The sequence below is a fragment of the Myotis lucifugus genome, unplaced genomic scaffold (genome assembly GCF_000147115.1).
Source record: "Myotis lucifugus unplaced genomic scaffold, Myoluc2.0 scaffold_67, whole genome shotgun sequence".
In the NCBI taxonomy this organism is placed as follows: Eukaryota; Metazoa; Chordata; class Mammalia; order Chiroptera; family Vespertilionidae; genus Myotis; species Myotis lucifugus.
In genome coordinates, this window is record NW_005871115.1 from 5,276,574 (window position 1) to 5,292,200 (window position 15,627).

A 15,627-nucleotide genomic window follows, 5' to 3' on the forward strand; every position below is an offset into this window, starting at 1 on the left:
AGGCTGATCAGGAGTTGGGCGCCTTCCCTGTCATGAACAGAGCAGGGCAGTTAGGGAGGTTGTGGCCCCACCCCTGTCACACACAGAGTCGCAGGGCGATCAGGGGGTTTTGGCACTGCCCCCTGTCACGCTGATCCCAGTGCCAGGAGGCATATTACCCTTTTACTATATAGAATAGAGGCCTGGTGCATGGGTGGGGGCTGGCTGGTTTGCCCTGAAGGGTGTCCTGGATCAGGGTGGGGGTCCCCACTGGGGTGCCTGGCCAGCCTGGATGAGGGGCTGAGGGCCATTTTCAGGCTGGCGGGTGACTAAAGCTCCCAATCGCTCCTTTTTTTCTTTTTTTTTTTTATTCTGGGCTAGCTTTAGCTCTGAGGCCTCTGCTGCTTTGTTTACCTTCTGTATTTGATAAAATGTTGCGGTCCGGCAGGTTTCTGGGGTTTTGTTTAGCTTCTATATTTGCAACATAGTTGCTTAGAGTTGCAGCTGAGAGGCCGGCAAGTCAGGCGGGGAACGTTGGAGTCCGCAGTCACTGGAGCAAGCAAGCCTCCCTGTTCGCTTCAGTGCATGGCTGCCAGCCGCCATCTTGGTTGGCAGTTAATTTGCATATCGCCCTGATTAGCCAATGGGAAGGGTAGCGGATGTATGGCTAATTACCATGTCTCTCTTTTATTAGATAGGATACCTGTCTTAGTAATCAATAGAATAAACAGACAATTTTTTGCATTTGTCAGGATAACTATATGACTTTTAAATCTGACCTAATAAAGTAATAATTTTATACATTAAAAAAAATTAACTTCTGTACTTATCTAAAGAATCCCTACTTGGTTTTGGTTATTTTTCTTTTCCCTCTTCCCTTTAAAATATTTTCCTTTATTATCCTAACATTTTTAGTGAATTTTATGCACACTTTTTTCCTTTCTCCATGTTTATACTCAGTAAGAAATTCAGTATTTCTATTTTAGCACCTTCCTATCTATTGTTTACTTTGAATGAGGAAAATACATTCTATTACTTAAAAAAAATACGTACAAATACATTTAAAAAAAGTATAGGACTTAAATTATTTAAAATTATGTATGGTAAAATATTGGAAGTGATGTAGTCATTACTAATTGATGAGATTATTTTTATTTTTAAAATCTAGGATCTTCTCAATAATTTTATCAAGACAACTGAAAGTAATATAATGAAGCAGTCCATTTGTAGTTATCTAGATTGTGAACGATCTTGTGAAGCTGACATTTTAAGGAACACCAATTATAAGGTACTATAATTATCAGTTAACTGAATATTTAAAAAATAAACTTAGATAAAAATTATTGTATTATGCATCAAAATAGTATTTCAAAAGAGTACTTATTTTAATAACAGTGATAATGCAGTTGAGAAATTGTTTGAGTATCTAAGAATTTAGAATTTTTTTTTCTTTTTTTTTTTTAAATATATTTTTTATTGATTTTTTACAGAGAGGAAGGGAGAGAGAGAGTTAGAAACATCGATGAGAGAGAAACATCGATCAGCTGCCTCCCGCACATCTCCTACTGGGGATGTGCCCTCAACCCAGGTACATGCCCTTGACAGGAATTGAACCTGGGACCTTTCAGTCCACAGGCTGACGCTCTATCCACCGAGCCAAACCGGTTTTGGCGAGTTTAGAATTTTAATGACCTGGAATTAATTTATACCCTGTCAGTCAATAAAAGAATGAATTGGTTTTGCTAAGGGTTTTGTAACAGTCACATGTCTCTGAAGTTATAATTAATATTTCTGCTATCATAGAGTAGAAATTATCTAAAATATTCTTTATAGTTAGAAATGTTATTTTATTGTCATTTATCTAAAATTTATTTTACTAAGGAGAAAGATTGTCACTCCTCAAGATTTATGTTACCAAGTAAGTGATCATTATTTTTGCTCTGGGCCTTGAGGGAGAAAAAATCATAACCAGCCTTAATTTGAAGAAATTCAACAATCAAAGTACTTCAAGTCTGGTTCCCAGTAGATATGGCAGAATAAGACTGGGAAATCACAAGATAAAATGAGATGTGATTATCAGTGCAAATCTAATACCACTTCTATAAAATAATGGAAATCTCAATTGAAAGGCATGGGCATCCAGAAAGAAGCATGTAGCAGGGAGGGCTGCCTAAAAAACATCTGTTTGTGAGAATGACAGTTGAGAATGCTTTTAATGTGTGTTTTTGTTTTTGTAAAAAGGAAAACTCAGAAAGACCAAAAGAATACATTTTATGTTTTTTTAAAATAAAGATGGCTATTATAATGGGGGGGAAAAAAGAATGGCATGATGTGTATAGCAAATGGGGTAAGTAGGGAGGAAGAAAAAGCCAAGATCTATTCATTAGGGTAAGTTAGGAATTAGGGAAGTAGACCTGGTGAAGAACAGTGCTTATGATGGGCAATTTCAGTCTTGGTGTAGATGACATGGTGGTATGGTTATGGTTTCCCAGGGAGGTAATAGCGTTCCAATCACATACATAGCATGTAGCAGCAGGAAGTCCTGGCCACAAAATTTAGATTTTTGTCATCCAAGCAATCTACCCCCTAAAGGAAGCATAACTATAGTTCCAGGGAGGACACAATGGGAAGGACAAAAAACTTGTGAAGTTAAAAGTGACTTAAAGTGATATTTCTATTTATATATGATATTCTATTTCCAGATCAACAACTTATTTTCATTCTTTTCCAGGGATTTTTTCAATTAATGTGCAGTAAAAGTTGCTGTGTCTATTTTCATAAAATTTGTTGGAAAAAGTTCAAGAATTTAAAATATCCAGGTGAAAATGATCAGGTATTTCATTTTTCCTTAAAAACTTTACTACAACATTTCTTCCTCTACCCTTTCCTCTTTTTTTCTCCCTTTTTTTCTTTTCTTCCTGTTAATATCCTTCCTCCTCTATTTTACCTCTGTTTGTTTTTTTTCCCTTATTTTTTCTGATGCTTTTCTCCTTACTATTCTTTGTTCATTATCACCATTTATTAAACAGATCTTCGTAGGGGATACTCTGCTTGTTGCTTTGCTTAGTGATTCCTATCTATTTCCCTATGGAAGTTTATACTCTTAAGAATATAAATATTGTTGCATATATTTATATAAAAGTCATAAAATCAAAGAATAGAATTGCTTAATAAACAAACAGAAAGGACAGTTATACAATTTTAATGATAGTTTCTATTTTAAGGATAGAGAACAATGATAAATTTTATAGTCTTCAAAAATCTATTTCTGATTATGTATATTTACCTAAAGTCATATAACTAAATTGATTTCTTTGCCACTAAAATTAAAGTAAAAGTATAAAGCCCAATTCTATATTAATTATTCTTTGGTGAGTTGATTACCATAAGTTAGGTTTATGGTATTTGGCCAGAGTGTTTACATTGTGTACACAGAAAACCCAATAAAAAAAATTGTGGCATAATTTGTAACAGCATGGATGGAACTGGAGAGCATTATGCTAAGTGAAATAAGCCAGTCAATGAAGGAAAAATACCACATGATCTCACTCATTTATGGATAATAAAGTCCATTATAGACTTATGAACAAAAATAGACACAGAGGCAGAGCAGCCTCGAACAGACTGTCAAACTACAGCGGGAAGGCTGGGAGGGTTGGGGAGCAGGAGGGGGTGGTAAGAGATCAACCGAAGGACTTGTATGCATGCATATAAGCATAACCAATGGACATAAGACACTGAGGGATAGGGGAGGCCAGGGGATTGTCAAGGGCGGGGGAAAAAAAGGAGACATATGTAATACTCTTTGTAATACTTTAAGCAATAAAACAATTTTAAAAAAATCATGGCATAGAAAGAGCATTGTGTATGGACTTGGGAGATCTGGGTTTAAGTCCAGATTGAACCACTGTAGTGTTTTCTTTGTTTTTTTGTTTGTTTTGTTTTACATTAGGCTGTTAATTTAACTGCTCTGAGATTCATTTTTCTAAACCATATAGTGAGGATACTAATATCTTCATAAGGTTCTTGTGAAGATTAACAATTAAAACATGTACTTGCATTAGCATTATTCATTTGTTTAAGTAGCATGTGTTCTTTATAATCTTTGATTGTTAGGGCAATCAGTATTGCTCAACTTTAGAAAAAGAACTAGAAGAAAATTTAAGTGACTTAACGAGGAAATTAAGGTCAGAATCAGAGGAAATACTCAACATTTTAATTCTTTCATTTTTCCCTGTAATCCTTATATATCTAATAGAAATTCAGTGTTTCTTTATACATTTACCTAATTAGTACATGTCACTTGAAGTTCCTTTCCCTGTGCTTAGGTACTACTTCTTAGGCTATAATATAGCTACTTAAAGATTTTGAAGTAGAAATTATTAGAGAAAAGTGCAATTATGCATTTTAAATCCACTGATACATGAGATAGACTATTTTTGAACAGCTAACTCTCAAGTGTTTTTTCACATCTTTTGTTTTATCATCTAGAAACATCTAACTTTTTAAAAAAATAATTAGATTTGCACATCAGTATTTTTTTATTGATTGTAATGTTTTTTGTTTTGATAATTTATTTTTTTCTATTTGATAACTTTAGAGTTTTAGTGGGAAAAAATGTTTGAAGGAAGGATGTACAGGTGACATGGTAAGGATGCTACAATGTGATGAACCTGGAATTGTTAAAATTTTGGTAAGTATCTTTTTCTTATTTTTCTTTCATTGGAATGGCATTCGGATTTCAAAACATTTGGGATTCATAGCAATAGTATTTTTGCCATTTTCTCTTTAATGGTGACTTAATTTCTGACCTTTCTGTTGCTTTGATTTTTCCAAAGTAGTATTTAAGTGATCCTTAAGAATAAGAAAATTTAAAAAGTAAAGATACATACAGACACATATAAAGTAGGCTATGCCTGTACCAATGAGAAGTCTGTCATGAACCAGTGATGATAGTCTGATCTGTGCCATCTAAGTTTAAAAATACTTTTAGACTTTTTGACCCTCTTTCATATCTTTCTACGAAAATATCTATAGAAATTACATATAGTACATGTTACATAAAATGTTCTCAAATGATACTCATTTTATTTTTAAATAAATGAAATGCTTGAATTTTCAGTTTATAAATAGACCAAAATTTCAAATAAAAATAGATATTATTTCTTTATCTTTAGTAACACTCTTTTTGTATTTCATACTGATATTTAAATCCTGTAGTGATGTAAAGTAGAATTTTTTTTAAAAAATCAACTCTAGTTTATTGTTTATTAAAGTTGTTTATAGCTTACCTTGTCACTTCTGTGTTGTTTATATTTGCTATAGCTTCATTCTCATTGTCTTTTTTCAACTGTTAAGGCTAACTAGTAATATTAAAGAATTTTGAAAATTGAACTATTTAGGGCTATTTTTTTCCATCACTTGCAGTTTGAAGTTGTGAGAAAGGATGAATATATAACCATTGAAAATTTAGGAGCAAGGTAAGCTTGAAATAAAATATTTTATGTTTTTTTCTGAGCATGTATATATATTTTAGTTGCTTCTTTCTTCTGTGTTTCTGTCACTTGGAACTCCATTAAATTTAAAGGTAATATTAATTGTGTGAAAAAATTATATTTAACTGACATTTATGACCCTCTTTTTTTTTCCCTACTTTGTAGACATTTAAATTTTAAAGCAGGAAAGGAGATATTATGTGAATACTTTTTTCCTTAAATATGAAAATAATCTTTTACTGAAGCCAACATATTTTTCTTACAGTTATTTACTTGGTTTTATAAAAACTTTCTCCTAACTTTCAAAACTCATTCAGGCCTCTAAGCTTATGTGGCAACTAGAGGCCTGGTACACGAATCCATGCAAGGTGGAGTCCCTCAGCCTGGCCAGCCAAGCAAGGCTGGGAGTAGCGGGGGGTGGGGATGAGCTGCAGGAGGTTGGCTGGCCGGCCCTGCCCCTGATTGGGGCCCATCAGGGCTGGGGCAGCAGACAGGAGGATGTTGACAATTAGAATTATCCTGTTGCTTAGATGAGAAAACTATATTACAGAGGCCTATCTAGTGTAAGCTGGGAATTTATATAATGTTGCCATTGTAATTAGAAATTCCAATATAAAAAGTTCTCTTAACCCATTGTTTCTCTTTTTTGTGTAAAGTGTTAATGTCTCCTATTTTCCAATCTACCAAGGACATTTCATCGATATCGTTTATGAGCTAATGAAACCCAAATCTTTATCTCCAGCATAGATTTCACTCATAAAATGTAGGTTTATCTACCTGGACACTGAAAATAACTACTTTTATGTTTCAAATGATCTTTAGTTCAGCATCACTACAACTGGATTTATAATCTTTCTTCCCAACACTGCTCTGTAACATTTTTAAGTCCAGTCAATTCAACTTTTTAAATATATTGTAAATGCCTCCTTACTTCTGCCTCTGTTCTTCCACTAAACCAGATGAAGTATTATTTCTCACTTGAAATTCTGAAAACATCTTCTAAACTTGTATTTCTTTCCTTTCTTCAGTCTATTTACAGAGCCACGAGAGCACTTTTCTAAAATGAAAAATGAAATATATCACTTTCCTGCTTGAATATCTTTCAGAGGCTTCTAAATGCTCTTAATTATGTTCAGACTCTGTATCTTGGCTCTTCAATCACTTTGGTCCCTGCTGACCTCCTTAGTGTCATCTCTTGTCATTCTTTTCTTACCATATATACACCAACTATACTGGGCTTCTTTTAGTTCTTGATTGTGCCATCCATTTTATCTCCAAGCCTGGCCTGGAATACTCTACTCCTTTGGCTGAAAGCTTCTGGAAAGCCTTATGCACATTATATTGAGGTGTCCCTATCCTGTATTCCATGTGGTCTTGCTATTAAAACATTTATTAAGCCCTAACCAGTTTGGCTTAGTGGATAGAGCATCGGCCTGTGGACTGAAGGGTCCCAGGTTTGATTCTGGTCAAGGGCATGTACCTTGGTTGCAGGCATATCCCCAGTGGGAGGTGTGCAGGAGGCAGCTGATCGATGTTTCTCTCTCATCCATGTTTCTTTTATGTATGTGTGTGTGTGTGTGTGTGTGTATATACATATACATATATATATGTGTATATATACATATATATATGTGTATATATACATATATATATATATGTGTATATATACATATATATATATATATATTTCTTTATTGATTTCAGAGAGGAAGGGAGAAGGAGAGAGAGATAGAAACATCAATGATGAGAGAGAATCATTGATTGGCTGCCTCCTGCACACCCTCCACTGGGGATTGAGCCCGCAACCCAGGCATGTGCCCTTGGCCGGAATCAAACCTGGGACCCTTCAGTCCACAGGCTGACGCTCTATCCACTGAGCCAAGCCGGCTAGGCCCTCATCGATGATTCTGACTATCTCTCTCCCTCTATGTAAAAAATTAATGAAATACATTTTTAAAAAAACAAAAAACATTTATTAATTTCATTATACTTTCTTGCCTGTCTTCTTCATTTAACTGTAATCTCCACGAAGGCAAGGACTTTATCTTACTGCTATATTCCCAAAACATAGCATAATGTCTGGTACATAGCATATACAATCTCTATATTCAGATATAGAGATTCTGAATTCCATTATTTTGCAATGGCTATGTTATTTTTGTTTTAACAGGCAGTTTACTTGTTTGGATATGAATTGTGAACTCTTTTTCTTGGGTGCTGATTCACTCTCAATTCAGATCTTTGCCTTTAGCTGAGCTGCTTTGACTTTATTCTATACACTAGAGGCCCGTTGCACAAAAATTTGTGCACTCAGGGGATTCCTCAGCTCGGCCTATGCCCTCTTGCAGTGTGGGACCTCTCGGAGGATGTCCACCCCAGTGGGGACCCTCACGCCATGGAGGTTTTGCCAGCCTGTGTGAGGGGCTGATGGCTGTTTACAGGCTGGCCACACCCCCTTCAGGGTGGGGGGGTCCCCACTTGGGTGCCTGGCCAGTCTGGGTGAGGGGCTGAGGGCCGTTTTCAGGCTGGCGAAGCACCCTGGTGACGTAAGCTCCTAGCCTCTCCTTTTTTTCTTTTTTTTTTTTATTCTGGGATTTATTTACCTTCTATAATTGAAACTTTGTTGCCTTTAGCGGAGGCCTGTGGAAAGCTTGGCTGCCTCCATCACCAGGGGCAACCCACTCCTGCTAGCTCCAGCTCTGTGGCCACAGCTGGCTGAAAGCAGGTATCTGGGGTTTATTTACCTTCTATAATTGAAACTTTGTTGCTTTCAGTGGAGCTCAGAGCCGGGCTGCGGCAGGTGGGGAAACTTGGCTTCCTCCATCACTGGAGCAAGGAAGCCTCCTGCTCGCTCCAGCTCCGTGGCTGCTGGCCGCCATCTTGGTTGTGTTAATTTGCATATAGTCGCTCTGATTGGCTGGTTGGCGTGGCCTAAGGCATAGTGAAAGTACGGTCAATTTGCATGATTGTCTCTTATTTGTATAGGATGTGGATGGAGATTATCAGTCAGAAATGTGGCTAGAAAGAATTTGGGATCTCTTCTCTGACTCTTTTCCTTAGGAAAATTTTTCCCCACTCTCTTCAGCAGCCATGGTTCTGTGGCTGAAGTTTTCTGGTTCCTTTGACCAAGGAGAACTTTGTTTTCCACCAGGTTTTACTTAGCCCCAAAATAAAAGTTCTAATATTGATGAACTTAAAACTTCTTTTACAAACTAGTAGTCCTTTCCTTTGAGTGTGTACTCCGCCATGAGAGTTGATCTGTTTCTTCTACACTCTGCCTTGCTTTTTGTAATTTGCCTGGGTTTTATAATTGTATTCTGTGGAGAATCCTCTGATAACTGGATTGTATTACTAACTAGAGGCCCAGTGCATGAAAACTCTTGCACTGGAGGGGGTGGTCCCTCAGCCCGGCCTGCCCCCTCTCATATTCCAGGAGCCCTCCAAGGTGGGAGGTGACCCGGCTATCAGGGGAAGGTGATGCCCCTATCACACTTCTGCTTCTGCCACTGCCGGCAGCGCAAGCCTTGGCCAGCCCTGGTTACCTGAGCCTTGGGCGGCCATTCGAGGCTTACCTGTGCCTCGGGCATTGGCTGGGCAGCTGCCATTCAAGGCTTGCCTGTGCTTCGGGCTGGTCCTGGGCAGCTGGGGGACTGAGGGGACTGAGGGACTCCAGAGACAGGTGCCTGCCTGCTGCCCCAGTGGGGCTGAGGGGACTGGGCACTGTCATTTTGTGGCTGTGGGTGCCACCATCTTTGAGGGTGTGGTAGTCAATTAGCATATTCCCTCTTTATTGGCTGTAGGCGCTGCCATCCTGTGAGGGTGTGACGGTCAATTAGCATATTCCCTCTTTATTAGATAGATGGTGTAAAAGCTATTACAATGGGTTTTATGAATGAATGACAAAATGTTTGGTCATTTTTTATGCTTTAAAATTCTTTATTGTTATTAAAATATAAAGAAAAGCTCACAAAATATAAAAGCACAATTTAATAAATAATTATAAAGCGAGCACTTTTGTGGCATATGGCCCCATCCAAGGCAACAAATAGAATTTTGCCAGCACTCCAGAAGCACTCAACCTACCATTCTCCCCCAACTTCTCTTTTCCCTAGGTAACTGTTACCCTCACCTTTTGTTTATTTAAACTACTAGGGGCTCAGTGCACAAATTCGTGCACCTCAAAAGGAACTGAGGGCCACAAGGCTGTGGTGGGCACAGGGGCAGGTCTTGGCCCATCCTCTGCGCCCCCGCATGGTCTCTCCTGCTGGGGCCCTGGTTCCCTGTCTACCAGCAGCCCTGCTCCCGTGGCTGCCGTTCCCACACACTGACGGTCCTAGCCCAGCTTGCACCCTCTGACGGCGTGGAGCGATTGGGGCCATTGCCAGCAGTGGGTGCGAGTGTTACTGGTGCCGACAGTGGGTGCTAGTGGTGCTGCTGCCCTGATCGCCTGGGGGAGGTGGAGAAGCCCTCAGGGGCGTTCAAGGCCGGCAGCTGCTGCTCGCACCTGCTGACAGTGCCAAGCAATCAGGACCAGCGCCACATACAGGCTGTGGGTGCGAGTGGGGCCAGCGGTGGCAGTGGGTGTGAGTTGCAGCTCCGGTTCCAGCAGCGGGTGCGAGTGGGGCCGTTGCTGGCAGCAGGTGCGAGAGGCGGCTACTGGCCCCGATCACCCCTCAGGTGCAGGAAGAGGTGAAGAAGCCCTGAGGGGTGATTGGGGCTGACAGCTGCTGCTCTCAACCACTGACAGTGCCGAGTGATCAGGGCCAGTGCCCGGTGTCATCAGTAGGACTGCAATGCACAGGAGCAAAGAATTTTCAGTAACCACCAGAGGCTCACCCCCATGACAGCGACTGGCGCCCCACTGTGGTCTGGCGCCCCACTGTGGTCTGTCGCCCCCGCTAACCTGTTCCACCATCCCACCGCAGCTGATGCCTGCCATGTTCCGCGCTCTGCCGCCTGATGCCGACAACCACCATGTTCTGCACGTGCCCCCTGGTGGTCAGTGCACGTCATAGTGCCCGGTTATTCAGTTGTTCCAGCGTTTGGTCTATTTGCATGTTATTCTTTTATTATATAGTATAGGATAGCTTAAAAAAACCTGACCCATAAAAAACTTCAGTTTTTAAAAATGCATTTATAATTAGTACACTTATAAAGAATAGTATGGATTTTTCCTTATAAATGCATTTGAAAATATATATTTTATTGATTTTTTACAGAGAGGAAGAGAGAGGGATAGGGAGTTAGAAATATTAGTAAGAGAGAAACATTAATCAGCTGCTTCTTGCACACCTCCCACTGGGGATGTGCCCGCAACCAAGGTACATGCCCTTGACCAGAATCGAACCCAGACCTCTCAGTCCGCAGGCCGACGCTCTATCCACTGAGCCAAACTGGTTAGGGCATAAATGCATTTTTAAACACTGAAGTTTTTTATAGATCAGGTTTTTCAAGCTATAATTTATATACAGTGAAATTCACTGTTTAAAAGTAAACATTTAGCCTGGCCTGTATGGTTCAGTGGTTGAGCATTAAGCTATGAACCAGGAGGTCATAGCTCAATTCCTAGTCAGGGCACATACTTGGGTTATGGGCTCGATACCAAGTAAGGGGTGTGTATATTCTTATTTTATTTAGTTTTCTGTGTATATTCTTATAATATTTTGTTGGATTACATATATATATACTAGAGGCCTGTCGCATGAAGAGATTCGTGCAGTAGGCCTTCCTTCCCCTGGCTGCCGGAACCAGTTTTCCTCCGGCACCCAGGACCCAGGCCTTTGGTCTGGCCGCAGCGAGGCTTGGCTTCTCCACTGTGGCCCCAGCGAGGCTTTTCTTCTCCGCTGCAGCTGCAGCGGAGAAGCCAAGCCTCTTCAGTCTTCAGTCTTCAGTCTTCAGTCGTTTTCAGTCTTCACGCTTCACTCCGGCTGGAACCTTTAGTCTTCAGTCTTCAGTCTTCACTCTTCACTCTTCACTCTTCACTCTTCACTCCGGCTGGAACCTTCAGTCTTCAGTCTTCAGTCTTCAGTCTTCAGTCTTCAGTCTGAGCCTTCAGTCTTTGCTCTGTGCCTGCATATGCAAATTAACCGCCATCTTTGTTGGGTTAATTTGTATACTCATCCAATTAGCTGGTGGGCATAGCATAGTGACACCAATTTTCATGTTTCTCTTTTATTAGTGTAGACTAGAGGCCCGGTGCACAAAAATTTGCGCACTCGGGTGGGGGGGGGCGTCCCGCAGCCCGGCCTATGCCCTCTTACAGTCTGGGACCCCTCAGAGGATGTCCACCTGCTGGCTTAGGCTGCTCCCTGGGTGATCGGGCCCAAGCTGGCAGTCAGAAATTCCTCTGGCAGCCCGGCAGCCCTTGGGGGATGTCCACTTGCCAGCAGGGAGCAGACCTAAGCTGCAGTCAGACATCCTAGTGCTGCTGAGGAGGCAGGAGAGGCTCCCGCCACCACCGCTGTGCTGGCAGCCGCCAGCCTGGCTTGTGGCTGAGCAGAGCTTCCTCTGTGGGAGCACACTGACCACCAGGGAGCAGCTCCTGCATTGAGCATCTTCCCCCTGGTGGTCAGTGTGTGTCATAGTGATCAGTCAATCCCAGTCATTCTGCTCTTAGTGTTAATTTGCATATTATCCTTTTATATAGGACTAGATGCCCGGTGCATGAAATTCATGCACCTGAAGGGGGGGGTGGAATCCCTCAGCCCAGCCTGCACCCTCTTCAATCCGGAACCCCTAGAGGGATGTCCGACTGCCGGGTTAGGCCCAATCCCACAGGGACAGTCGTACATCCTTCTTACAATCCAGGACCGCTGGCTCCTAACTGCTAATGTGCCTGCCTGCCCTAATCACTCTGCCTGCCTGCCTGATCCTCCTAACTTCTCTCCCCTGCTGGCCTGATCGCCTCTAACCACCTCTGCCTCGGCCCCACCACCGTGGCTTTGTCTGGAAGGATGCCTGGAAGATCTCTGGTCTAATTAGCATATTACCCTTTTATTAGTATAGATAGAGACCTGTTGCACGGGTGGGGGCCAGCTGGTTTGCCCTGAATGGTGTCCTGGATCAGGATGAGGGTCCCACTGGGGTGCCTGGCCAGCCTGGGTGAGGGGCTGATGGCTGTTTGTAGGCTGGTCAAGCCCCCCAGTGGGGACCCTCACCCCATGGGGTTTGGCCATCCTGGGTGAGGGGCTGATGGCTGGCTGTTTTCAATCTGCCCACACCCCCTTCAGGGTGTGGGTCCCCACTGGGGTGCCTGGCCAACCTGGTTGAGGGGCTGATGGCTGTTTTTAGACTGACCAAGCCCCCCGGCGACCAAAGCTCCCAGCCTTCCTATTTTGTGTTTTTTTTTAATTCACTCCAGCTCCGTGGCCATGGCGACTGGAAGCAGGTATCTGGGGTTTATTTACCTTCTATAATTGAAACTTTGTTGCCTTGAGAGAATGCAGCAGCTGTCCGGGAAGCTTGGGTTCCTCCATCATTGGGGCAACCAAGCCTCCTGCTTGCTCCAGCTCTGTGGCTGCCAGCCGTCACCTTGGTTGGGTTAATTTGCATATAGTCGCTCTGATTGGCTGGTGGGCGTGGCTTAAGGCATAGTGAAGGTACAGTCAATTTGCATGTTTGTCTTTTATTAGTGTAGACTAGAGGCCCGGTGCACGAAATTCGTGCACTGGGGGTGGGGGGAATCCCGCAGCCCGGCCTGTGCCCTCTCACAGTCTGGGACCCCTTGCTCCTTACCGCCCGCCTGCTTGCTGCTCCCTACCACTCGGCTCGCTGCTCCTCAGTGCTGCCGCGGAGGTTCCTGCCACCTCCGCTGCACTCACCAGCCATGAGCCCGGCTTCTGGATGAGCAGCACCCCCCCTGAGGGAACTCATTGTACCTCCAGGCCCTGGTTGGTGTGGATCAGTAGTTAGAGTGTCCTCCCACGCACCAAAGGGTCATGAGTTCGATTCCAGTTGAGGGCACATATACAGGTTGTGGGTTGCTTGGGCAACTGATCAATGTTTCTCTTTCTCTTTCCCTCTCCCTTCCTCTCTCTCTAGAATCAATGAAAAGAACATATCCTTAGAGGAGGACTTAAAAAAAAAAATGCTGGTTTGGTTCAGTGGATAGTGCTTCTGCAGGCAGACTGAAGGGTACCAGGTTGGATTCCAATTGAAGGCATATACCTGGGTTGCCAGCTTAATCCAGGGCCCTGGTCGGGGATTCAGCAAGAGACAACCATTTGATGTCTCTCATATAGAGCCAGTTGGGGGCATGAGTGCTGGCTGACCTCTGCGGTCGCCCCACCAGCCCCGATCTCCCCTGCCTGTGGCCCCGCCCCTCACTTCCTGATCTCAGATCAGGGGACCACAGGCACCTCAGTAACCAGTCCCCTGGGTGCCGCCATGCCTGTGGCCCCGCCCCTCCCTTTGCCATTGCAGATCAGAGGGCCGCAGGCACGGCTGCACCCTGGGGCTGCACCCTGTGCCCAGGGGGCTGCCATGCCTGCTGGCCCGCCCCTCCCTTCGCGATCACAGATCCAGGGGCCTCAGGCATGGCTGCACCCGAACCCCAGGGGCAGCTGTGCCTGTGACCCCACCCCTCCCTTCACGATAGCAGATCAGAGGGCTGCAGGCATGGCTGCACCCTGGGCCTGCACCCGGTGCCTAGGATGCTGCTGTGCCTGCTGCCTCGCCCCTCCCTTCGTGATCACATATCCGGGGCAGCAGGCACGGCTGCACCCAATGCCCTGGGTGCCGCCATGCTTGTGGCCCTGCCCCTCCCTTCACGATAGCAGATCAGAGGGCTACAGGCATGGCTGCACGCTGGGCCTGCACCGGGTGCTCAGGGTGCTGCCATGCCTGCTAACCCGCCCCTCCCTTCTCCATTGCAGATACGGGGGCTGCAGGCACGGCTGCACCAGATGACCTGGGTGCCACCGTGCCTGTGGCCCCGCCCCTCCCTTTGCATGGCAGATCAGAGGGCTACAGGCAGGCTGCACCCTGGGCCTGCACCCGGTGCTCAGGGTGCTGCCATGCCTGCTGCTCCACCCCTCCCTTCTCCATTGCAGATACCGGGGCTGCAGGCACGGCTGCACCTGATGCCCTGGGTGCCTCCATGCTTGTGGCCCCGCCCCTCCCTTCATGATAGCAGATCAGAGGGCTGCAGGCACGGTTGCACCCTGGGCCTGCACCCGGTGCCCAGGATGCTGCTGTGTCTGCTGCCCCGCCCCTCCCTTCGTGATCACATATCTGGGGCAGCAGGCACGGCTGCACCCAATGCCCTGGGTGCCGCCATGCTTGTGGCCCCGCCCCTCCCTTCACGATAGCAGATCAGAGGGCCTGCAGCCGGTGCCCAGGATGCTGGTGTGCCTGCTGCCCAGCCCCTCCCTTCATGATCACATATCCGGGGGCCTCAGGCATGGCTGCAACCGATGCCCTGGGTGCCTCCATGCTTGTGGCCCCGCCCCTCCCTTCATGATAGCAGATCAGAGGGCTGCAGGCAGGGCTGCACCCTGGGCCTGCACCCGGTGCTCAGGGTGCTGCCATGCCTGCTACCCCACCCCGCCCCTCCCTTCATGATCACATATCCGGGGCCGCAGGCACGGCTGCACCTGATGCTCTGGGTGCCGCCATGCTTGTGGCCCCGCCCCTCCCTTCAGGATAGCAGATCAGAGGGCTGCAGGCACGGTTGCACCCTGGGCCTGCACCTGGTGCCCTGGATGCTGCCATGCCTGCTGCTCCACCCCTCCCTTCTCCATTGCAGATATGGGGGCTGCAGGCACGGCTGCACCGGATGCCCTGGGTGCCGTCATGCTTGTGGCCCCGCCCTCCCTTCGCAAGGCAGATAAGAGGGCTGCAGGCAGGCTGCACCCTGGGCCTGCACCAGGTGCCCAGGATGCTGGCGTGCCTGCTGCCCAGCCCCTCCCTTCATGATCACATATCAAGGGGCCGCAGGCACCGCTGCACCAGATGCCCTCGGCGCCCGCCATCCTGTAGCCCCCGCCCACTCCTTTCATGATAGCAGATCAGGAGGGGCTGGAGGCACGGCTGGCCCCCGGGGCCTTGCACCCAGTGCCCAGGATGCTCTTGTGCCTTGTTCCCCCGCCCCTCCCTTTCGGGATCACATAATCCGGGGCTGGAGGCACGGGTGCACCTGGGCCCCCCGGGGGGG

At 45.2% G+C, this 15,627-nt stretch overlaps 1 protein-coding gene across 1 annotated transcript in view; it reads left to right on the plus strand.

Moving 5' to 3' along the window:
- Nucleotides 1-15,627, plus strand: part of DZIP3 (DAZ interacting zinc finger protein 3) — a 130,379-nt gene that overhangs the window by 42,812 nt on the left and 71,940 nt on the right. The window contains exons 10-13 of the mRNA XM_014456995.2: nt 1,148-1,267; nt 2,711-2,812; nt 4,580-4,672; nt 5,407-5,459. Of these exons, the coding sequence (XP_014312481.1) occupies nt 1,148-1,267; nt 2,711-2,812; nt 4,580-4,672; nt 5,407-5,459 (368 nt within the window). The remainder of the gene's footprint in view (nt 1-1,147; nt 1,268-2,710; nt 2,813-4,579; nt 4,673-5,406; nt 5,460-15,627) is intronic.